Source organism: Acinonyx jubatus, chromosome A3, assembly GCF_027475565.1.
Source record: "Acinonyx jubatus isolate Ajub_Pintada_27869175 chromosome A3, VMU_Ajub_asm_v1.0, whole genome shotgun sequence".
Classification (NCBI taxonomy): Eukaryota; Metazoa; Chordata; class Mammalia; order Carnivora; family Felidae; genus Acinonyx; species Acinonyx jubatus.
In genome coordinates, this window is record NC_069388.1 from 53958771 (window position 1) to 53983878 (window position 25108).

At 45.3% G+C, this 25108-nt stretch overlaps 1 protein-coding gene across 2 annotated transcripts in view; it reads left to right on the forward strand.

The window, feature by feature from the left end:
• TGFBRAP1 (transforming growth factor beta receptor associated protein 1) overlaps positions 1-25108 on the forward strand; it is a 68084-nt gene that overhangs the window by 6343 nt on the left and 36633 nt on the right. The window contains exons 1-2 of one of the 2 annotated variants that reach the window (XM_027069379.2): positions 846-986; positions 19051-19752. In XM_027069379.2, coding sequence (XP_026925180.1) covers positions 19065-19752 — 688 coding nt within the window. In that variant the 5' untranslated portion in view covers positions 846-986; positions 19051-19064. Of the gene's footprint in view, positions 1-845; positions 987-19050; positions 19753-25108 lie in introns of those variants that run through there. The other variant, XM_053200367.1, reaches the window with a different exon arrangement.

Genomic DNA, 25108 nt, shown 5'->3' on the forward strand with positions numbered 1-25108 from the left:
AGAAAATGTGCCTTTTATATGCTAATAATTGAACGCTGACAAATCTGGAGGGAGCTTCCTTATTCATCTTAAAATTGGATTGTATATGTTGAAAAGAGAGGTTCATGGATTCATGGTACCCCAGGATACTTCATTGTGGCTGGAAGAGCTGATGGACTTTGCTAAAAAGATTGGGTAAAATAGACCCAGGACTCCCTTTTAAAATAAATACCTCATGCAAATATACTGCTCTCTCTAGGGATTCCTTTTCGGCCCCAGGGGCCCTGTATTAGCTGTGGGCTCGGGGTGGGCAGCGCAGACCCAACGGGACATTTCAGCCCCACAGGGAACACCACCAACCAGTCAACTCAAGCCCAACTTTGTCAGATGATAGCGTGGTCAGGCCTTTCCTAGGACTCCTTGATTGATTGCTTCATTCATTCATTCAGCAGGATTTCCCGAGAGCCTACAGTCCGCCCAGCGCCGTGTCGGTGTCCGACATTGAGCGGTGAGCAAATCAGGCAAGGCCTGGGTTTTCCTGAAGCTCTGCGTGCCGGTGGGGGAGGAGAAAATACATTAACAACAGTCCCGGGCCAGCATTTGTGGAGCACCCGCTCTGTGCCAGGCAGTGTTCTAAGCGCTTTACACGAATTAACTCCTCTGACCCTGCGCACCGCCCCGAGGCAGGAGCCGTTGTGATCCCGGCAGGTTGGAAGAAACTGAGGCCAGGGGGGCGGTCCCCCGTGGGCGTCGCGCGCCGAGCCGCGTAGCTCCAGGCCCGGGGGCGGATGGGCGGCGGGGGCCGCAGACCGGGCTGGACGGCGCGGGGACTGCCGCGCTCCCGCCCTCTGCCGGCGCCGGGCGGCCGCCCCACGTGACGGGAAGCGGCGGCGGCGGCGGGGCCGGGCCAGCCCAGGAGCGGCGGGCCGGGAGCGGGCGGCGGGCGGCACGGGGCCCCAGGCCCCAGGGTCTGCGCGGGACGGCGGAGGCCGACGGGCGCTGCGCCGGTGAGTGCGGAGGGAGACGGCAGGGCCGGGCGCGGGGTGTGGCGGGGCGCGCGCGGAGCGGGGTGGGCTGGAGGGCAGGGGCCTTGCGGGGGGGGGGGGCAGCTAGGTGGTGCCTGGCGGGGGGGCGCGAGCCGGCAGAGGGGTGTTGTGTGTGTGTGTGTGTGTGTGTGTGTGTGTGTGTGTGCGTGCGCGCGCGCGCGCGCACGCGTGTGCGGGGAGCAGGTGTACAGGCTTGGGGGGCCGGGGGCTTGTTGGGGTGAGCAGGTGTGCACGTGCGTGTGGGCTGGGGCAGGTGTGCCCAAGCGTGGGGTCAACGGGTGTGGATGGTGTGGGGTGTGCGTGTGTTTGGGGTAGGGACAGATCGAAAAGGACTCAGTCCCGGGTTTGGGGTAGGCTTTCGGTTTTCCGAGGGGAGGAGCTCAGGACTCCACCCCGGCGCCCCAAGCCCCGCCACCCGGTGTAAGGAATGGTTTTGTCGCTTTAATAGATGTTTCCTGGAGCTCTTGGGATTTGAGAGTTCAAATTCCGGGTCACGTTCGGGCCTGAATTTTTGCCCCGCAGTGGGAGACTGGGCAGGGGTGTGTCGGGGAGGAGGGAAGAGACCACAGGTGCTGGAAGGTGCCATCCCTGTGGGAGTTTTCCTTTCCATTGCTGTCTGGAGGTGCAGGTTGAAGTTGGGTTCTCCGCCAGCCTCCTGTGCGTTATATGGGGACGACTTTCAAGACAGAAGCTGTGGTCTTCAGTTGTGTGCACCTGTCATTCCTTCTGTCCAGGGCCTGTTGGGTGACCCTGAGAAAGCCCCCCAGGGTAGTCGCCCTGGGGATTCTATCTGTCTGCTGGAAATGGGGGTTCCTACAGTGCTTTTTATTGCTAATGGACTGTGTTGGGCGCTGGGGTCAAAACGTGTCCCATCAGGATTTAATCCTGGATGAAGTGCTTGTGGGTAGGCACCTGTCCATCCAGAGTGAGGGCAGGCGCCTGCCATTGTGATTCTAGTGACACGTTAAGACACTGACAGAAGTGGGTGAGGAGGGTCCTAGGGCAGTGTGAACTGGCCAACCCCGAGTCAGAACCAGAATGGAGGTCGTGGAGGGGCCTGCCAGTGCCCCCTGCTCCCTCCTGGTGGACTTGCTTCTCTCTGCTGCTCAGCTGGAAGCTCCCAGAGCTGGGGTCAGATAGGAAGGAACTTCTGGCTGGCTGCTTCCTTTGCTTTTTTCCTTCCATTTCTGCTAGCCGGGCAGATTCAGCAGTCATTGAAGTGGCCTCTTTGATGTGTGGCACCAGGAAGAGTACTGACCAGAATCCCCTGGAACTTGTCTACAACTAGCCTTCCCCGGCTCTAGTTCCTCTCTGAAATGGGGACAGAGCTGCTCCATGATGGTAATGAGTATGGAGCTGCCACTGGGAGCTGCCGCTGCCCGGCGCCTGCCGCTTCCTAACTGTGAGCCTTGGACAATTTACCGGATGTTCTGCGTCTCGATTTCGTCAATCAAAATAGTGGTAATATTGGAAAGCTTGCGTGCGTTCTGACAAGAAAATGTGCATTTGGCACAGGGCCTGGCACTTAGTAGGTGCTCGATAAATTATTAAGAAATATAAATAAGGATCTGGAGCTGTAGGTCTCTCACCTCTGAAAAGCAGTGGTTTTATGCTCTAAGAAATTGTCAACCCAATGAGTATTGTACTCCGGGTTAGGCTCCTTGTGGGTTCTGAATTCCCAGTTTTGCTGTACACATCACAGGATACGTTTTACAAAGAAATCGGATGAGAGGTGTGCCCCTCGCCTTCGAGTCCTCTGCCTTTCCTCCTCTACTCATGACCATGAATGGCAGCCCTGTGGTCTGACAATCGGCAGGGATCTTGTCCAACCACCACGAGCTCCTGGGCTGCTTCAGCCTCACCTGACCCTCCAGCCACAGCAGCTTGGAACAGGGCATCTTCCTCTAGTTGACAAGTTTTAAAAGCACAGAGCTCATTATTCTAAAAATGCTACATTTTCTAGGCCTGATTCGCGGCTAGCATTTGTAGTCAGGGAGAAAGAAAAAAAAAAGTAGTTACTATGGCTTCTTCACGCTAATATTAAACATTTGTGATCCTTTAAGAAAACTTGAGCGAATTTTCCTTATTGGCTTAAGCATCTTCAACTTGGTCTGAATCCAGTCCTCATTAGAAATACATTAAAGTAATCATTGGTGGTGGCCAGGTGTTTGGATACTGCTGGAATAATTTGGCCGGGACTTTACAACTCATCTCCTCTGTGGCAAACCTGACCCGTTTTTCTTTATTAAAAAACGCGTGGCTACTAAATGAATGTAGAAGTAACGAGTTAATTTGGGGCTGCCCCAGACGAGCTTGGGTGCTTCGTGCAAAAGAACAGGCACACTCATTGAGCATTTTGTGAAATCTTGCAGAATTGAGAGCAAGATCTAGTCTCAATAGTCCACCACTGTTGAGTAAATTGAAGACTCAGGAAAATAAGGTATATGAAAGAGACCAATTGCCTAGCTTCCAGCAGGTGCTTGGTAATTCTTTATGGCTGTTTAAAGGTATTGAGGAAGTGCTCTAAAGGAGATGCCCTTGAGACCCATACTCCCACTCTGGTCCTCTTCCCCCCACCTTCCCCTCCCAAATCCCTTCAATTATAACTGTTGATGGTAGGACGTATACGTGTATACGTATATATACACACACCACGTGTATGCACAATGGTGTGTGTGTGTAACTGCATACATAGATATCTATATGTTTGTAGTATATATATATGTATGACGTCTATATACCATATAGGGCGTGTGGGTGTATGTGGTATATATAAGTAGTTATGTATATGTATACTTTTGTATGTTACGTTTACACGTATCTAAATAATTTTGATTAGTATTGCCAAGGAAAAGGATACCAACTATGAATAGTTACATATAGGTATGTGCCAGGATAATATCAAGGTGACAAGTTAGATGTTAGACCTTAGCTGTGTTTTTTGTTTTTTTGTTTGTTTCTCCTTTTGTCAGGTACACTTTTGGGTCACTGGAGCAGGTTTACTGTGCTGTAGCTAGTCCTACGCTATCTCTGTCACACGAGTGCAAAGATAACATGAAATGGTTGTCAGGTAGTGTCCTAACCGATAGCAGGAAACATTGTGGCACAAATCAGTAAATTTGCTGTTGATTCCGGGCAGATTTCACGTTTGAGTCATTCAGCAGATGGCCATGAGAACTTGGTGAAGAATTCAGGGGCCAGCATGAGGTGCCGTTGCAGAAGAACAATTTACGTCACACGAACACATACCCTGTTTTGATAAGATTACTAGGTTAGTGGAGAAAAGTGTAAAGATATCATATCTGTGTCTGAAATGTAGCAAGGCAGTGCTGAGACTGAACCCCATTTGGTAGGAGTCAGTTATTGGTGACAAAAGTTGTTTAGGGGGCCGTAGAGCAGGCGCCCGTCCTCAGTCCAGACATGGAGCAGTCATTACCCCTGGGCAGGCTGTGTGCACGGTGCTTCCGGGTGTGGGCTCTTGAGTCGAGCTGCCTGGGTTGGAATCAGCTCTCCATGGTCGTTTAACCTTTCTAAGCCTGTTTGCTCTCCTGCAGAATGGAATAACGATAGTACTTGCCTGTAGGCTCCTTGTGAGTATGGAGATAGCACTTGATACAGAGTCTGGCACCCAGTGCGCATTCTGGAAGTCTTCTCTCCCCTACAGTACTCGCCTACAGTACTGTTATTAATACCCTTCCTCCAGAGGAGCTTGAGAATAGTACAGAGTAAGTATGTAGTCCAGTCCAAATTCCTATTTTTACAAGGACGCATTGGGCCCAGAGGTTTTAAGATCGTCAACAGGTGCCCAAGCCATGAGAGCTCAGGATCCCCAGATTAACACTGAGAATGCCTGCCTTGGATCAGGCTTGCCTTACCACTGTTCGCTGGGTTAGCCCTGGAGTCTCAGTTCTTACACAGGGCATTGGAAGGTTACATTTCTGCTCTTTTCCAGCTCTGCTGACCCAAAGCCCTACTGTTCTCTATCAGAGTCCTTCGCCTGCCTGCTTCTCCTGAAGCTCATAGGATATCAGATTTTGGACCCAGAGGGAATCAGCTCACATTTACCCCAGTTCTGAACTTGTCTATGGGAAGAAGTACTTCAAATGAGCAAAGGTCCAAAACTCTCCTTTTTGAAATGTAATCTCAGGACAAAACCAAACCAAAACAAAACTTAATTTGTAGGTATTATTCCATACCTGTCATTTTAAGCTAGGACACCAAACTTGAGAAAAATCGTTTCCAAAAGTAACTCCGTAAAACAACTGGTAAGATCGCCCCAGTAGCCTGAGGCACGCGGGGCATTCTGCTGGAGTGCTGGCCATTGTGTGCTCCTTTTGGTCCTGTTTGGTTACAGACACTCAAGAGCATTCTGAGCGTCTCCTTTCCTGCTAGAAAAAGGACATTCTTGGAGATCTCTCATTCTCTGTTAGATTAAGGCAAGATAATAAACCAATAAACTGGGATTACATTTGTCTTTTCAACTTCCTGTTTTGAAGGTGACTCTGGGCTTACTGAAGAGGGAGAAAATAGTACAGATCTCACATGCACCCTTCCCCAACTTCCACTTTTGTTAACACCTTGTGTGATCATGGTACAGTGATCAAAACTGGTATGTTAACATCAGTGCTGTTAACCAAACTACACGCTCTACTTATGTTCAGTTTTTCCCCTGACATCTGTTTTCTGTTCCATGGTCCTGCTTCTGATCCCATTTCCCCACATTGCATTTAGTTGTCATGTCTCCTTGGTCTCAGTCTTCATTTCTTATGACCTTAACACTCTCAAAGTGTCAGGGATTTTGTAGACTGTCCCTCAGTGTGGGCTTGTTGGTGTTGTCTCACGCTTGGGTTGCAGTGATAGATGTTTGTGTAGAATACCACAGTGGTGACGTGCCTCAATTACATTTTGACTTAATGTTGGGATGCACTCCATGTTTCCACCTCCCACCCCCAAAACAGCAGGAGAAACTGTGCTGAAACTTTACTGGATCCCTCACACTCTGCCCAGGCTCCAGTACACGATTCCCCTTGCCCGTGTCCCTTGTGAGCCAGGACAGAAATGTCTTCTTTGTCCCCATCGTGCCTCTCTTGCTTCTACATGTACAGTCCCCTGATTACCCTGTTATATTCCTTGAGGATTTTGGGGAGATTGTCAGAGGAGCCAATTTGCAGTTTAAAAAACAAAAATGACAAGATTTCTTTTCATTAAAAAATTGTACGTAAGCAATGAATCATGGGAATCTATTCCTGAAGCCGAGAGCCCACTGTATACACTGTCTGTTAGCTAACTTGACAATAAATTATATTAAAAAAATAAAAAATAAGTAAATAAAGTCATTGTCAAGGAGCCTTCGAGCCCTATCAAAGCTCATCTGACTCTAGAGTGGTCAGTAAGATAAGTCATATATTTTTCTTGATCTCAATTGTAGTTAGAGTCAATTTATATCCCAAGAAGAATGCTGATTGGCCCACAAGGCTACCAAAATTCATCTTTCAGGTGTGAACTAAAGTTTGGAGACACCGGTGTGTTTTAACTGAACGTCTTACGTCTGCGGACTAAAGGCGATTGTCAGCGCCCATAGGAATTGGGGGTGTTTAGCACTTTATTTTTAGTGGGGGACTTCAATTAACATTTTATTTTGCCAGTTCAGCACTAAGAAAGCATCTGAAGGTAGCTTGCAGTGGAAGAACTTTGGCTAGCAAGATTTGCCTTTTCCCACCCAAGAGAGACTTTTTCAGTCTGTGACTTGGCTGTTCATTCGTTCAGGAACATAACATAGGAAATAGACGTTTCCAGGCCAGAGGAGAAGTGAGTGTCCAGTCCCACCTACCTGCTCTGCCTGATGGCCACGATGAGTGTGGGGTGGGAGGGAGGAGGATGGGCGGGTCAGGGTTGGTGTTCAGTGCCACCAGGTACAGAGACAGAGGCTGGACACTGAACAGCAGGTCCCAAGCCACTGCCCACACTTTCTGCTTTAGGTAGCAAGCTGACCTGAGTGGGGCTGGCACCAGCACGTGCCCTCCACCCACCCGAGTCCATCTCTTAATGTTTCTGGCTGGCCCAGTCCAGGCATCAGGTCAGCCTCCATGGCTGGGACCAAGAAAATGGGCCTCTGCACTGGCTTCTAACTTTTCCCACCTGAAATATCCCTCAGGACCAGCCTGAAACATCACAGGAATCAGGCAGAGTGTTTTGCTGTGTTGCAGAGCACTCCCTTCTGGACCCTTCCTCCCCTCCACGATGCTGTGCTGTCAGCTCTGCCCTCTGCACTTCCACTGTCTCTGCTGATCACAGGGGACCAACGTCATAACCCGTTGACATGGAGCTGAAAACAGCTGATGAAGCCTGGAAGGCTCTGTGTTCCCTCCCACCCCCTCTCCAAGAGTGTGAGAATGGATGATGGCTTTGCTTACTCCCTTCTAGGTTTGGTTTTTAGAGCTGATTTTTTTTTTTATTTTTTGCAGATTTTTCCCCTGTAATAGGTATCGGCTATAGCCTATGGCTTCACAGTTTTAATAAGTATGTTTACCTAGGATGAGTGAGAAATTTCTTAAGAAACATTCCCTCCCCCCCCGTAAAAGGAAAGACCTTTATTAAAATGGCAAAATACAAACTTTTTATAAGTTCTTGTTTTTTATAGAAATACTGCAAATCACAGGGATATTCAGGAAAGCAGGCACACTTCGACCTGATGCCTGAATTTCTGTGGTCAGCCAGTGAAGGGCTGCGGGTAAGTCCGCAGTCCCCCCATGCACATGTCCGACACCAACTTGACCTCCATATTACTTCTTTGAATGTGTGCAAATGACTAGATTTGGCCAATGGGAATGAGGCAGTGTTTTCCACTTTACGGATTATTATGTTGTTAAATTCAAACAAACCATTGTAGTTAATGATAACTATTTTCTGACTAATGGTTTCAGTCCCTTGGAAAGGTACCCAGAGAGTAGTTTGGGCTCAGGATCCCTCTTCACAACTGGTTGGTTTGTAGAGCACCTTGGACACTCGCAGCAGCTAGCGGACTCAAGAATTCAGAACCAAATGTAGCTACATAATAATAAAACAAGAGACTAATGTGGATAATATGAAGAGGTTAATAGCTATAACTTTATACATAAGAGCGGAAAGGTTGGCTGGAGTTGGATTTTTAAGGGCTGCTTATCTTATGCTGAGTTTGGAGTTCACGTTTTAGGCAGTGGTATACTCTGTGAAGTGTTTTAAGGACAGTATAGTGATGTTTTAGGCGTGAGATCCACGTCCCTGCCCTTCCTCATGTATGACGTCAAACCTGCCCTGACTTCGGCCCAAACATAAGGATGACCGCTGGATCTCTGTTCGCTCACGATGGACCATCATACACTCAAAAGAAATTAATATGAATTGAGAAAAATAGCAAATCTGAGTTTAGGTAGAGTGTCCTTTTTAAAATGTAGAGGAAGAATTAATCCTTAGCTTGTTCATAGGAAAGCATCTCCTGTTAAAAGGCTGTCATACACGTTGGTGAGTTTTTGAGTTTAGTGATGACTCCTTGGGGCACATTTAGCTGCACTCAAGAGTTTGCTTCGTTTTCAAGTGTGGACGTCACCCTCCAATGTGAGATTTTTTTTTTTTTTGTAGACGCACAGGATACTGTCACCACCTTAAGGCTGTACTCCTGTTCTGTGCACATTCTGTGACCGGAGATAACAGAGCGTCATTCTTTTGGCTCAAGAATAATAATTACTGGAAAAGATCTGATCTTAGCAAGTGTCCCTTTGTCATGGCCTTCTTGTGGCAGAATGTATTTCCTTCTTTCTTTCTGTCAGGGGTCTCTATATGTGTTTTGTTTTTTTTTTTTTTTTTTTTAATCTTGTAATGTGGGACCTACAAGCCACTCTCTACATCTAGATGATCTGCTTCAAACCTGGCTTTTATTCCACGCTTATTCTTTCTGTTTGACTTTTTAAAACGAGGCCTGGCCTTGTTGAGACTTAGTGCAGAGAAAAAGAAAAGGGGATCGAGGCAGTTAGTAATACCAGTCTTCAACCAGTTGAAAAATGAGAGTGGAGTTACAGTTGACCCTTGAAAAGCACAGGTTTGAACTACACAGTTCCACTTACGCTCAGATGGTTTCCCACAAATACAGTGCCGTAGTGTAAATGTATTTCGTCTTCCTTATAATTTTCTTAGTAACATTTTCTTTTCTCTAGCCTACTTGATTGTAAGAATCCAGTATATAACACATATACCATACAAAATATGTGTTCATCTGCTGAGTATGTTATCTGTAAGCCTTCCTTCCGGTCACCAGTAGGCTGCTAGTAATTCAGTTTTGTGGGGAGTCAAAAGTTCCACATGGATTTTGGGTTGTGCTGGCACGGGGGGGCGGGTAGCACCTGGGTTATTCAAGCGTCAGCTGTACTTGTATGAAAACAGGCTAGGGAGAGGTCCAGAAGGTAGGAGGCTGGCCTCTTGGAAGCTGGAACCCCAGAAGGTGCAAATACCAACCCTGTCCAGGGCATTTACCTTCTTGGGCATTCCATCACATGTTAGTATTTTCCTCTGCCTTCTAAGAATCCAGGGGGATTTGTGGAAAATACCTGATAGGTTGCCCTGGATTGAACTTTGTAAATATGGGTACAGTAAAGTAAGCACTGGGTTTAGATGAACTGAGAAACTGTAAGTAAACCACTTACATCTGTGATAAATGTTTTCATTGGTGCCATTTTAAACAAGGAACGTGCATGCTGTGAATCTTACCGAATTTATTAAGCTGAGGTTCTGTATCTATTTCCACAGTAAGCTGGTTTGAGGCAATCAGAATTTTAGTGTGTGTGTGTGTGTGTGTGTGTGTGTGTGTGTGTATACACATGTAATTTAATTACTATTTAATAACCTTAAAGAAATAGTTACAGTCTGGATTAAGATATAGGGAGTAATAATAAAAGCAACCTCAGCGTAAGAAACAGAACATCGTTAATACTTTTGAAACCCAGCCTATCCTAATTTTCCATGCAGCCTCCCTAGATTTGTGTTTATCATTCCCTTACGTTGCTTTATAGTCTGACTATGTAGGGCTGAGACCCTAAACATTTTATTAGATGGATGGTCAGGTTTTTGAGTCATACAGAGCCTTGTCTATCATTCAGTGTAGAGTGTTCGGTGACTTGCCCTTGAGCTTGAGATCGATGTCTGTGGATAGCTGCACCTCTGGCTGTCCAGCTGTTGAGTATTCCACCCTGTCCAGGGAATGTGAGTAGTTCCCAGCTTCCCTCTCAAAGAAGATTGCAGCCCAACGTTCTTGCTTATGGTGTGGTAAACATAAATTCTGTAGGGCATATGCCTAAAAGTAGAGTCCCCGGCTTACTCCCGATGTCAAGGGCTTCTGCATAATGCCAGAATGGTCTTGCCAGTTTAGAAGCTTCCACCAGCCACGTAGAGAGTGATTGCTCCGTGTTCTTGCAAGCAGCTGCTGTCATCGGATATCAAATGTTCTGTCAGTTTCATGGGTATAAAATGAAGTCTCATGGTAGTTATAATTTGCAACTCTAGATGATGAATCCGGTTGAGCATTCTTTCATGTCTGTTGACCATGTTTCCTCTTCTGTGAGACGCTTGTTCACGTGTCTTGCCCACTCGTCTATGAGATTGCTGTTACTTTCTTTCTATAGGAGTTCCCTGTATCATCCAGGGATCTTTTATTGTCAGATATGTGACATCAGGGTCTTTTCCCATCTTAAGTCCTCACTTTGTTTGGGGTGTCTTTTGAAGAACACAGGTTTTACATTTTAATGCGAACAAACTTTTTTCCTGGGGTTTCTGCTTTTTTTTTAGATCTTTTTAAAAAAATATTTATTTATTATTATTTTTTTTTGAGAGAGAGAGAGAGAGAGAGAGACAGAGTATGAGCAGGGGAGGGGCAGAGAGAGAGGGAGACCCAGAATCTGAAGCAGGCTCCAGGCTCTGAGCTGTCAGCACAGAGCCTGACGCGGGGCTTGAAATCAACGAACTGTGAGATCATGACCTGAGTGGAAGTCAGTAGCTTAACTGACTGAGCAGCCCAGCCGCCCCTTTTTAGATCTTATTTTAGAAATTCTTCCCTACCCCAAGATCAGAAACATATTGTTTTCCATATTTACCTCTCAAAGTTTTAAAGATCTATACCTAAGTATCTTAATCCATCTGGAATAATTTCAATACATGGTATACGATAGGAATCTAGTTGGTTTTTTTTCCCCTTCTTTGTGGATATCCAGCTATCCTGCACTGATCACTGAACACGTATAGACTCTATATACACCCCATGATATACAGTGCCTCTCTTGTCATAGTTCATGGTTCCGTATGCGCACGTATGCGCACGTCAGTTTCTGGCACCCAGACTTGTTCTCTTAGGCTTGCCTCATACCAGTACCCTGTTATCTTAATAGCCATAGCTTTACATTACATTTTGTCTGTTGAGTCAGGTCTCCTTACATATCTTTTCCAGAAGTGTCTTGCTTTTTTTTGCCCTTCCTCTGCCATATGAATTTTATAATCTGCTTTTTGAGTTACACACACACACACACACACACACACACACACACACACACCAGTGAGAATTTTTACTGGAATTGCATACACAGACCCTAAGTGTACAGCTCAGTGAATTTTAACAAATGTATATACCTGTGTAACCGATGCCCCAAACCACATCTTGAGTATTTCTGTCACCCCAGAAAGTTTCCTTGTGTCCCTGTCCATTTGGTCACCCCTTTCTCTCCAAGGTAAACACTGTTCTGATTTCTGTTGCTAGAGATGAGTTTTGCCTACTTTTGAACTTCATATAAATGAAAACATACGGTATGTGTATACTTTTTTTGTTTCATTTGTGTTGTTACCTAGCAGTTGTTTATTCCTTTTTACTTCCAAGTTGTGTGAACACCCCACATAGAAATGGGTACAAATGGGTGAAACTGAGTTGTTTCCTGTTTGGTGCTATTATGAATAAAGCTACTATGCACATTCTCATAAAAGTCTTTTTGCAGATACTGATAGATACTCAAGAGAACTGGAAACCTTCAAAGTAATATTGTGGAATAACAGGATAAATGCATGTTTAACTTTATAAAAAACTCACCTGATTTCAACGTGATGGCACCATTTTGTTTGTTTGTTTTTTAACTGAAGTATATTGACACACAATATTATATTAGTTTTGGGTGTGCCACATAATGATTTCACAATTCTGTAATTCGGTACATTACTCAGTGCTCACCATGACAAGTGTGGTCACCATCTGTCACCATGCAACGTTATTACAATATTATTGGCTGTATTCCCTATGCTGTACTTTTTCATCCCTTGACTAATGTATTTTGTAAATGGAAGTTTGTACCTCTTAATCCTCATCACCTTTTTCGCCCATCCCCCCAATCCCCTTCCGTCTAGCAACCACCAGTTTGTTTCACGGTTCTGTCTCTGTGTTTTGTGTTTTGGGGAGGGTTGCTTTTGTTCTCTGGTTCCACATGTAAGTGAAATCACATGGTATTCGTCTTTCTCTGTCTGACTTATTTCACTAAGCATAATACCCTCTAGGTCCGTCCATGTTGTCACAAATGGCAAGATATCATTTCTTACAGCTGACTAATAATATTCCATTATATATTATATATAATACATATAAAGGACATTTCTAAAATTTTAGTAATTCTAATAGATTGGTGAGTTTCCATGTAAACAATGATAGCATCTATAAATATTTATAGTGTTGTGTCTTTGTTTTCAGTTTTTTACAATTGTTCCTTTTTAACTGGCAAAGACTCCATGCACAGTGTTGAGTAGAGATGGTGCATTAGTTTGCTGGGCCTGTCGTAACCAAGGACCATAGACTGGGTGGCTTAAACAACATACATTAGGGGCACCTGAGTGGCTCAGTCGGTTGAGTGTCCGACTTCGCATCAGGTCATGATCTCACAGTTTGTGGCTTTGAGCCCCACATCGGGCTCCGTGCCGACAGCTCACAGCCTGGAGCCTGCTTCGGATTCTGTGTCTCCCTCTCTGTCCCTCCCCTGCTCACACTTTGTCTCTCTCTCTCTGTCAAAAATAAATAAACATTAAAAAAAATTAAAAAAAATAAACAACATACATTTATTGCCTCACAGTTCTGGAAGGTAGAAAAGTCTGAGGTCCGGGTGTCTGAGGGCTCTGAGAGACACTATGCTGCAGGCCCTTTCGCCTGTTTCTGGTAGCTCCAGGCGTTCCTGGGCTTATACGTGGCCACCTTCTCCCTGTGTTTTCACGTGTCTTTCCGCTATGTGTGTCCGTTTTGCGTCCGGATTTCCTGTTTATAATGACACCTGTCACATTGTATTAGGGCTCCCCCTAATGACCTCATCTTAACTTGATCATCTGCAAGGGCCCTGTTTCCACATAAGGTCCTGTTTGCAAGTAATGGGAGTTAGGGCTTTAACATATTTGGGGGGATGTAATCTACCCCAAACAGATGGTAATAGTCTTGTTCCTTGTTCTATGCTTTTTGCCTTTATTTTGGAAATGTGAATTAAACCAACAGATTTTATTACCTTAAGCCAATATCACATGCCATCTTATTCATACTGTGTGTCTGTGTATTCGGTGTGCTAATATTTAATACTTTAGCATGTTGATTTATAAGTGAGAAGGATTAGGATTTTCTTTCTTCCCACGTCCTTATCTGGTTTGGATATTACTGTTCTACTTTATACTGGCTTATAAAATGAAGTGGGATATGTGCCCCCTCCACCCCCCCCTTTTTTTAATTCTCCAGAAGACTTATTATTTAACATTGGTATTATCTGATTCCTAAATGTTTGGTAGAACTTGCTAAGAGAGCCATATGGACACGGTGCTTGCTTTATGGGACAGACAGTGTGCATGAAAGCAGAATGCAGCCGGTACTCTTGCATTGCATATAAACTCATCCGAATCAGCTCTCCTGGGCTTCCAGAAGCCTGTCTACCTGTTGTCACGGGTCTTAAGTCAAAAACACGGAAAACATTTCTGAGGCTTACGAGTCTCTGCTGCCCAGCTCGGTATGTAGCAGAAAGAATGGGATTGTCACTCTTGAGCTGAGGTTTAAGAAGCCTAAGGAATCCGAGGCAAGATGCTAAAGCAGGAAGGCCCTTCGCCAGTGGCTACAGTCATGAGCATAAAAGACAATTTTCTGTGTACACCTGCACAAGAAAATTAGTATTTTTCCACTAGTGTTTATAAGGATGCTCGCTTGGATTCTGATGTCACCCGTGGCGTGTGTATGCCCTCAGTTTGGTGGAAAGTCATTGCTAATGTTTTAATTTTGTTCATTTGGTCATTACATATTGCTTTGCACTGTTACATGCTTCTTTTCCTCGTCCTTCTTCCTTAATAAGATGGGGATACTCCTGGAAGACGGAAGAGTGCCTTTTTGCTGTTGTTGTACACTGAGAAGTGTTTGTTGCATATATAATGGTATCTGTATTTAAACTGTTGCCCGTGAATGTACTAATACTTTTAAGTCTCTTTCCCTCACCAGGTCTGTACTGTGCAGTTTTGAAAAATATATTAAAAAGTTGATCTTTCAGGGTGCCTAGATGGCTCAGTTGGTTAAGCGTCCGACTTCGGCTCAGGTCATGATCTCACGGTCCGTGAGTCCAAGTCCTGCTTCAGGCCCTGTGCTGACAGCTCAGAGCCTGGAGCCTGCTTCGGATTCTGTGTCTCCCTCTATCTGCTCCTCCCCTGCTTGTTCTCTCTCTCTCTCTCTCTCTCTCTCTCTCAAAAAATAAATAAACCTTAAAAAAAAAGTTGATCTTTCAATTAATAACCATTCCTTTAAGGTGACATTCTGTCAGAAAGTTGAAATTTCAAGTCCGTGTGAGATCACATAATAAAGTGTGAATTAAAATCTCTCTGACTTCAACCCCAGCAAGTTGGACTTAATGATAATAAGGAGAAGCATGGCCTATAGTTTATGTTTTCATGATTTCTATTTTAAGTGAGTTTATCCTATGAGAGCATGGAGAAAACTTCCCTGCTGCATAAAGGAATAAACCACTTGTAAGTATTAGAATGTTACTTTCTCAGCTTTCAGTAAACCCCCATGTGATTCTGTTTCAGCAGCTGTGAAGTTCATAATACAGTGTGGCTGATAATCAGGAAGCTGTGCATTGGTTCTCCAGGACTTATTTATCCCCTAGTTCCAAGTTTGTGCCCTAAACAACGTCTCCCCAGTTCCCCCACCCCCCAGCGTCTGCTAAGAACCATTTAACTCTCTGTTTATGAGTTTGACTTTTTTAGATTCCACATACAAGTGAGATTGTGCAGTATTTGTCTTTCTCTTTCTGAGTGATCTCACTTAGCCTGATGCCCTCTAGATCCAACCGTGTTGTTACAAATGGCAGGATTACTTTCTTTTTCGTGGATGAATAATATTCCATTGTATATACATACACCACACTTTCTTTGTCCATTCCTCAGTTGAAAGATTTTCCTGGCCTGTGAGGGGTAAGTCCCAAATCCCTGGATAGCCTAATGGGGTTCCTTTGAAGGTTACTGTGCTTTTTCCCCTGGCTGCTTTTAGAGTCCTTCCTCTCGTCCTTAAGTTTTGACAGTTTCATTTGTAATGTGTCTTTTTGCATTAATCCCTGGATAGCCTAATGGGGTTCCTTTGAAGGTTACAGTGCTTTTTCCCCTGTCTGCTTTTAGAGTTCTTCCTTTCGTCCTTAAGTTTTGACAGTTTCATTTGTAATGTGTCTTTTTGTATTGAGATAGTAGGGTGATCTGTTTGCTTTGTGACGTCGGATGTCCCGATCTCTCCCCAGGCTTGGGAAATCCTCAGCTATTATTTCTTTAAATAATTTTGTGCTCCTTCCTCTCTCTCCTTCTGAAACTCCAGGTTTTCCAGTATTTGTTCTTTTGAAGGAATCCTGTTGATCGCTTAGGCTTTCTTCACTCTTCATTCTCTCCTCTTTGTCCTCCCCTAACTGGGTTGTTTGAGAATCCTCACCCTCTAGCCCACGTTTTCTGGCCTCCGTCCTCCTTACTGCAGATGCTCTGTTGCATTTTTCTTTTTAGAGAGAGAGAGGAAGCACATGGTCAAGTGGAGGAGAGGGCAGAGGGAGAAAGAGAGAATCTTAAGCAGGGTCCATGCTCAGCTCAGAGCCAGTTGCAGGGCTTAATCCTACAACCCTGGGATCATGACCTGAGCCGAGAGTCAGATGCTCAACCGACTGAACCACCCAGGCACACCGCCCCCCGCCCACCCATTGCATTTTTCATTTTACTCACCGAGCTCTTCAGCAGCAGAATTTCTGTTGCGTTCTTTTTTAATGATTTCCAACACCCACCAAGGGGCCTTTGTGCATGGACGTGTAATTTGTTACTGAAAAAAGGGGGCTAAAAGGAGGAACATCTTAGCCACCATGATGCTGACATCAGTCTCCTGCTTCTTAGAAACTACATTTAATGTTTTTTAAAGGCCTGTTGTAGGGAACTTTAGCAAGACTTGAGGAGCTGTAGTTACCAGGTAGTGAAACACTATTGCATTTCTTCAATACTGTAAAACCGTGACTTTTTAATAAACCAGATGCTTTTCTTACAGCTCTGCCTCTCCCCTGCCTCCTTCTCTGCCCACCCAGTAGTTAGACTAAATATGAGGTGTGTGTTTGTTTTCCTGTATTCTTCACCGCAGATGTGTTTAGTTTATCCCTTGTGCTAAGTGAAGACAGGCTAGGATTATGTATGGACACTACACCTTCAAAGAGTTACATCGAGGAACTTGCTTCTGAGTGCCTGAGGCCTGTTTCCCATTCCTTCTGCAAAGGGAAAGGTACAATTCACAGTTTAAACAGTAGAATCGCTCTATCTTGCCATTTCATTTATTTATTTATATATATATATATATTTATTTATTTATTTATGTATGTTTACTTTTGAGAGATAGAGACAGCGTGGGAGCGGGTGGGGGGGTGGGGCAGAGAGCGAGGGAGACACAGAATCGAAAGCAAGCGCCAGGCTCCGAGCTCTCAGCACAGAACCCGACACGGGGCTTGAACCCGCGAACCGTGAGATCACGACCTGAGCCGAAGTGGGGCGCTTAACCTGCTGAGCCCCCCAGGCACCCGTATCTTGCCATTTTAAAGGGTAGTCTTTATTAATGAGTCAGTGAAGGCAGAAGTGTTCCATAATACTTAGCTTTCACAGACTTACCATTCATTGGTGTTGAAATGGGAAAAAAAAATTATCGCCTGGGTTTAGTTTCGTGGTTCTTTTCGGTCACGACAAATGGATGGTAGTGTTGAAAAACTGTTGGTGTCAGAGACTGAAGCCTACTTTTCCCTCAACCCTGGACTGTCCCTGGGACCCTGTGAGTTCCCTCAGCCCCAGATAGACGGACACGATTCCTTCTCTGTGGTGCCTTCTGAGCTTTGTGCTTTACTTTCTTGCCTCTTTTCCATGGTCTCTGTGAGGATGAGCTTGCGTAAACGAGTATGAAACTGCCTGGGCTGGAGGAGGTTGTGTGTGGAGTGAGTGTCTGGCTTATGTTTCAGTCTATCCTTCAGAGGAGATGGACACAGGTTACACGTAGCTAAGGGCAGAAGACAGCATTATTTCATTTCTTGGTGCCCGGCTTGGGAAATAAAAACTGAAAGTAGGCTGGGGCTCTGAGAGGGATGTATTAAAGATTAGATGACAATCTTTTATCGAGTACTTGCCATGTGCCAGACAGGAAGTATTTCGTGTGAGCTGACTTCTTTAAACCTCAAAATACTGTATGGAGTAGGTGCCATTATTACGTTCGTTTTACAAAAGAGGAAACTGAGGCCTGGAGAAGCCGAGTGACTTTCCCAAGGTCACATAGCTAGTAGGGGACAGGAAGATAACTCTGATGGTGTCCAGTGGAAACACCTCATCCCCAGACCTGAGATACCCTCCTCCCTGGGGATTTTACTGACTCAAGGAAAGGGACCGGAGTGCAGCTGTTGCCGCCCCTGTAGACGGGGGGTATGAGAAATCATAGCATTCTCCATTCTTTCTCGAATGGTTTCCAGAGGTCTTCCAGCCTTGGCTAGAACGCCTCAAAGGATTAAGGAATTTAGTCTGTCTGGAGGCAGCCCTACTTCTGGGCAGCCTGGAGTGATGGAAAAGTCCACCCAGCCTCTCCTAACTGACTGTACGTCGCTTTGGAACTAGATTTCTCCCTCCTGCTTGAGCAGATCGGGGACCCTGTGTGAGTTGCCTTCCTGCTGGCCAAGAGATCAGGCAAAGGCCATCTCGCTCATTTCTGCTGCCCCTAGCTTTGTGGCACGTGAAACCAGAGTCCTCTTGAGAGGAGGAAGTAGGAAGGCAGGGTTGAGAGGTCGGGGCAGTCTGTCGTGCAGGGGGAGTCATCTGTGAACTGACGAGTGACCTTCTCACAAACCTGCTAGGTATCCCCCCTCCTTACCTGCCAGACACGGAGATTTGAGGCACATCTTTACCACTCTGCATGAACACGTTTCCTTGGGGAGCCAGAGAGGGTGCTGGGAAGAACCCAGAGGAGTTCAAGGTGTGGTCCCTGCCTCCGTGTTTCTGACAAGATCCGAGGGGCAGGATTTAACCACATGGCATAGTTGCGTCCCACCATTCCCTTAAATGCTAAAAAGGGGCCAGAGCAGCTCAGGGGAAGATTAATGAGGATCATTTTTGCCTTTTTCGAAAACATATCTGTCGTGTTGTCTCTGGGTGAATACGTGTGCTTGTCTTCCACCTGCAGGTTCATCTCCCAAGAACAATGAGGAAACTCTGTGTAAATCCCAGCTGGGTTGAGAATGGGCAGGATGGCCTCAATTAGGAGCACACGCGTGTGCTCTCCTGCTGGGGTCTCCCATTTGCCTGGTGGAAGGAGACCAGGAAGGAGAGCTTTTCTTCTCTGCACTGTTTCTTACCAGTGTCGAATGGTTTCCTTCCACTGAGGTTGTAACTGAGGAATCAGGTACATTCTCTGTGACCTGCCATGGTTCTGCTTACTGTTCGTTACCCTGAATTAACCTTCCCTTCCCTCTCCCTGCAGGTCGGCCAGCAGACATGATGAGCACCAAGGCCTTCACGTTGGTCTCTGCCGTGGAACGGGAGCTGCTGGTAGGTGACAAGGATCAGGGGCACATCGAATGCGTGGAGTGCTGTGGCAAGAACCTGTACGTGGGCACCAGTGACTGCATCGTCTACCACTTCCTGCTGGAGGAGAGGGCGCAGCCCGCAGGGACGGCCACGTTCTCTGCCACCAAGCAGCTGCACCGGCACCTGGGCTTCAGGAAGCCAGTGAGTGAGCTGCGAGCGGCCTCGGCCCTCAACAGGCTGCTGGTGCTCTGTGACAACTCCATCACCCTGGTCAACATGATGAGCCTGGAGCCTGTCCCCTCGGGGGCTCGCATCAAAGGGGCCGTGGCATTGGCCTTGAACGAGAACCCTGTGAGCGGAGACCCATTCTGCGTGGAAGTCTGCATCATCTCGGTCAAGCGCAGGACCATCCAGGTGTTCCTGGTGTACGAGGACCGGGTTCAGATCGTCAGGGAGGTGTCGACGCCGGAGCAGCCCCTGGCCGTGGCTGTGGATGGCCACTTCCTGTGCCTGGCTCTGACCACCCAGTACATCATCCTGAATTACAACACGGGCGTCGCCCAGGACCTGTTTCCTTACTGCAGCGACGAGAAGCGACCCATCGTCAAGAGGATCGGGAGACAGGAGTTCCTTCTGGCAGGCCCCGGAGGACTGGGTGAGCCCCCGCCAACCTTCACCTCCCGTCTGTCCGTTCCCTGTGCCGTATCTCCGTGAGCCCTTGTGGAGATCCGAGAGGGAGCGGTTAGCTGTGACGATAGATACTACACTCGTAAAGGGTGTTTGCAACACTGAGGATATGTGGCAAGATGCAAACAGAACCGCGTAACCAGCATTTGCTACAGCTTCCTTAGATTGTTTTGTGAATGGAGGGTTAATGGAATAAACGGAGGCCCGTCCTAAAGGAAAGCCAGCCTTATTTCGTGCCAAGGAGGAGCCTGCAGGTGGCTCCGGGGAGAAAATCCCTCAAAGTAAATAACTACCAAATAAGAGTCTGTAAGCCTGCCTTACACGATTTTCTCACGTGTGTGGCTTTGTCAGTGGATTGTTTTTACTTTCCGTTATAAAGAGGAGTTGAGCTCTCTCGGAGGCATTTTCAAATGCGAAAACCTCAGTGCTCTGTCCCCAATTTTATCGACTGTAGTGTGATTCCACCACAGTTTCTTGTAGCTAGCTCCTGGAAAGGGCTCTGTTGTATGGCCTTGCTAATTCTCTGTGCTGCCTAATCGAAATTAAGACTCATAACGGTTAATGGCATGGGTGGCTTGTACTTTCTTTCTGCCGTGGATGGCTCATTTCAGCATTAGTATGCGTCTGGGACATACAGGTGCTGGGGAGGGCGGGTCCCCTGACTGCTGGTACTCGCCAACCATAGTTTGGGTGTAGATGTCTCATTTCAGGGTGATGGGCACAAACATATTTTCTGGTAACAACAAAAGTTGAGGTCATGAGCTAGTGAGCGTACATTGGCTGATTTTTACGTTTTAAATAGATTTTATTTTTTTAAATTTTTTTATTAAAAAAATTTTTTTTTAACGTTTATTCATTTTTGAGAGACAGACACAGAGAGAGTGCGAGTGGGGGAGGTGCAGAGAGAGAGGGAGACAGAGAATCCAAAGCAGGCTCCAGGTTCTAAGCTGTCAGCAGAGAGCCCGACGCGGGGCTCGAACCCACGAACCGTGAGATCACGACCTGAGCCAAAGTCGGACGCTTAGCCGACCGAGCCACCCAGGCACCCCAACAGATTTTACTTTTTAAGGAAATTTGGGGTTCACAGCAAGACTGAACAGAGAGTACAGAGTTCCCATATGCCCACTGCCCCCATACGTGCACATCCTCCTGCACTATCCACATCCCCCTCCAGAGTGGTATACTTACGATAATGGATGAATCTACACTGACACATTAACATCACCCAAAGTCCACGTTTACATTCGGGTTCACTCTTGGAGTTGTACATTCTATTGGTTTGGGCAAATGGAGCCATCTTTATGGTGCCATGCAGAGTATGTTCATTGTCTTTAAAATTGTCTGTACTGCACCTGTCCATCCCCTCACCCCCAGCCTCTGGCAACCACTGATCTTTCCAGAGTGTCATACAGCATGTTACCTTTCCACATTGGTTTCTTTTGCTTAGTAGTATGCATTTAAGGTTCCTCCATGGCTTTTCATGACTTGATAGCTCAAATTTTTACTTTCTGGGAAAAAATTCTTTATCCCAACCACCTTCTTTTTTAACAAAAATTTCAATTTTAATGAAAAAAAATTGTATTATGGAAAGCCTACATAAATATATATAGTAAAGAGAATATTATAATGAACTCAAATGTACCCATTCCTTGCTAGTTGTTTGATTTATGCACCTGATCGTTTCCTCTGCTCGATTATCCTAGCATCCTGGGCATCATAGCACTTTACCTATAAACCTTTCAGTATGTAGTTCTAAGTCACTTAAAAAAGGAAAAAAGAGGGGCGCCTGGTGGCCCAGTAGGTTGAGCGTCCGACTTCGGCTCAGGTCATGATCTCGCAGTCCGTGAGTTCAAGCCCCGCGTCAGGCTCTGTGCTGACAGCTCAGAGCCTGGAGCCTGCTTCGGATTCTGTGACTCCCTCTCTCGCTGCCCCTCCCCCACTCATGCTCTGTCTCTCTCTCTCTCTCTTTCAAAAATAAATAAACATTAAAAAAATTTTTTTTAAAAAGGAAAAAAGAGGGGGCGCCTGGGTGGTTTAATTGGTTAAGTGTCCAACTTCGGGACATGATCAGGTCATAATCTCACTCACTGTTCATGAGTTTGAGCTCCGTGTCAGGCTCTGTTCTGCTTTGGGTTCTGTGTCTTCCTCTCTCTGTGCCCCTCCCCTGTTCACACTCTGTCTCTCTCTCTCAAAAATAAATAAACATTAAAAAATTTAAAAAAAGAAAGCCACAACACCATTACATACCTAAAAATTTTTAACAGTAATTCCTTAATATCATCAAATATCAAGGCATGCCATATTTCTCCTGTTGGTTACAAATATGCAGAGAAACATGTAAATACCTATCTACATAAATTTATGTTTTAAGTATATGTTTATTTTTCAGCTTGATTGAATCAGACTCTGCATGAGGCCAGTATACTGCAGTTGACTGATGTGTTAAGCTTCTCTTGGTCTGTGAGTCCTCTTAAGGTCCCCTCCCCTTCCCTTTTGATTTTTCCTTAATTTTTTGTTGAAGAGGTTGGATCATTTCACCTATAGCATCCCACGGCCTGCATTCTGATGATTGTAACCCCTTATATTGTTTACTATGTCAGGCTGACCTTCATGTTTCCTGCCAGCCTGTAATTAGGATGACAGGTTTTATCAGATTCAAGTGGTTTTTATTGCTTGTTTTGGGGAGAGAAAAGGCTTCGCGGTAGGACTTCCATACGGTTGTGTAGTTTCTTTTTTTCTCTCCGTGATGTCAGTAGCTATTGATGAGTGAGATGTAGATCCTTAAATCATGGCGGGGGCGGGGGCGGTTGCTAAATGGCAACATTCTGTTTCTGCCCATTCCTCCTTCATACCTTAACTAGATTGCCTCAGTGAGGAAAAACTTCTTGTATTTGGTCGCCCCCAGGTACATTGTGTAAGACAGGCAGAACCAGAAGGTGATCCCTTCTCATCCAGAATGACACTTTAAAAAGTATCATTACGCTTCATGGATTCAGACCCATATGGTACGTTTCAGTCTATTTGTGCTTGGTGGGGGTTTATCCAGGTTGACTGCTGAGCCCCCTTCACATGACCCTAGAACTTTGATGTCTTCCTTGCCTTCTGGTGTGACAAGGGGTTCCAGGTTCATTTTGTGCATTTCCTGCCCTAGATCTGGTTTCAGCCATTTCTCTAAGGACCCCTGATGTTTAGAGACCACAGTCTGGGTGCTAGAGCTGCTTGTTGTGCATTGTTTTGAGGTGTCTTCAGTGGACAGGGTTAGAAGGATGCATTTTTTTAACGGTAAAGTCCATTCTGAGATCCTATTGATAGAACCACTTCAGGGCTGCAAGGGCATTGACCTCATCTGTCTCTTAATACACCCCTAGCCCGACATGGCTGTTCCTTTGATTTATCTCACAGGACACACAACAGAATGACAATACTGACACCATTGTTCCCATAGTGTAATGGCTGGAAAAAGTTTGATTGTTATAGTTCTTTTTGTCCTCAGGGTAGGGCATATATAACCTGTCAGGAATGTGCAGTCACATTACTGTGTTCTAAAGTCCCTTGGAAGAGTTCCCCTCTGTGTGGTTATGCCACCACCTGGATATACAGTTCGATTAATTTGTTTTATTTTACTTTGGATACTTAGGAATTGCTTTATTTTATATTTTTACATGTAAATATTTATAAGGTTCCAGCTCAGGTGGATGCAGCAGGGTATATTCAGAGAGCTGCTATCCTGTCTCCTTCACTTACTCTCTTCTTCTCCCGTAGGTAACTTTTATTTTTAGGGTTTATCCTTTCATTTTTAAGGGAAAAATATAAACAGATGTGTAAACATTTGCATCTCCCTCCTTCTTGGCTTTTTTATTTTATTTTAATGTATTTTGGAGATCCTTTTGCCCTATAACACAGAAATATTCCTCATTTCACAGTTGCACGCTCCTTAGTTGTGTGGGGGCACCATGGTTGTTTTAAATCCCCTATCGGGGCCTATGGGTTTTTGCCAGTTTTATGGTATTAATAAGGACTTACCTTTTTGTATTTTCCTGATGGATCTGTGGGAATGCCTTCTGTAAGTAGGATCATTGAGTCAAAGTAGATATGCATGTGACTTTTGCTAGGTATCACCATATTCCTTTGATTAGAGATTGTCCCATTTTCTAGGGCGCCTGGGTGTCTCAGTTGGTTGAGCGTCCGACTTCAGCTCAGGTCATGATCTCACAGCTCGTGAGTTCAAGCACCACGTCGGGCTCTGTGCTGACAGCTTGGACCCTGGAGCCTGCTTTGAATTCTGTATCTCCCTCTCTCTCTGCCCCTAACCCACTCACATTCTGTCTCTGTCTCTCTCAAAAATAAATAAACATTAAAAAAAAATTTTTTTAAAAGATCGTCCCATTTTCTGTTCTCCCCAGCAACATATGACGATGCCTGTTTCCCCTCAGCTCTGCCAACAGAGAGGAGTATGTTGTCAGACTTTTGTGTTTTTCCCAGTCTGGACATAAGAAATGGGATCTCAATGTAGTTAATTGCATTTCTCCTATTAGGAGCAAGAGTGAACATTTTTCATACATTTAAGAGTCATTTGCATTTCTTTTGATGGGAATTATCTGTTCTTTTCTCTCCCCGTTTATTTTGTGTTCTTTACCTATTTGGATACCAACTTGTCTGGTGTATGTTTCAAATATTTGTTTACAGTTTTTGCTACATAAAAGCTTTTCTTCAACATTTCTATATAATCAAATGTATTAACCTTGTTTTTCACTTTATTGCTTCTTGAATTTGAGTCATAATTAGACAAGAACTCTACCACTGAACCACCAATCCAAGCAATTTTGAGTCATTGTTAGAGGTTTCCTTCTCTTCCGGTTATGGACAGATTTACCCATGTTTTCTGCTAGTACTTTTATGGCTTCCTTTTTTTTTTTATAGGCAGAGTATAAAGAATGGATTCAATTTTGTCTTTTTCTGTATGACTGTCTGTTATGTCCACAAACTGATGGCAGAACCCACCTTCTATCACTGATTTAGGCAGCTGCCTTTAATGCACTCTCAATCTATGCCACTGGGCCTGTCTCTGGATTTTCTGTTTTGTTCTGTCAGTGTGCTTGCCTGCTTATAAACCAGTAGCTGACTGTTTCCATTATAAAGGCTTTATAGTGAAAACATTTGACTAGTGTCACTTGTAAGTGCTTTCATACGTTACCTGTATACAGCTTCTGTATACGGCATAGCCATCACACCATCGTTAACGCGACTTCAGAAACGGAGTTCAAATAAATGAGTGTAATGACTGCAAATGCACCTTTCAACATGTGAAAGCTATGTATTTTCAT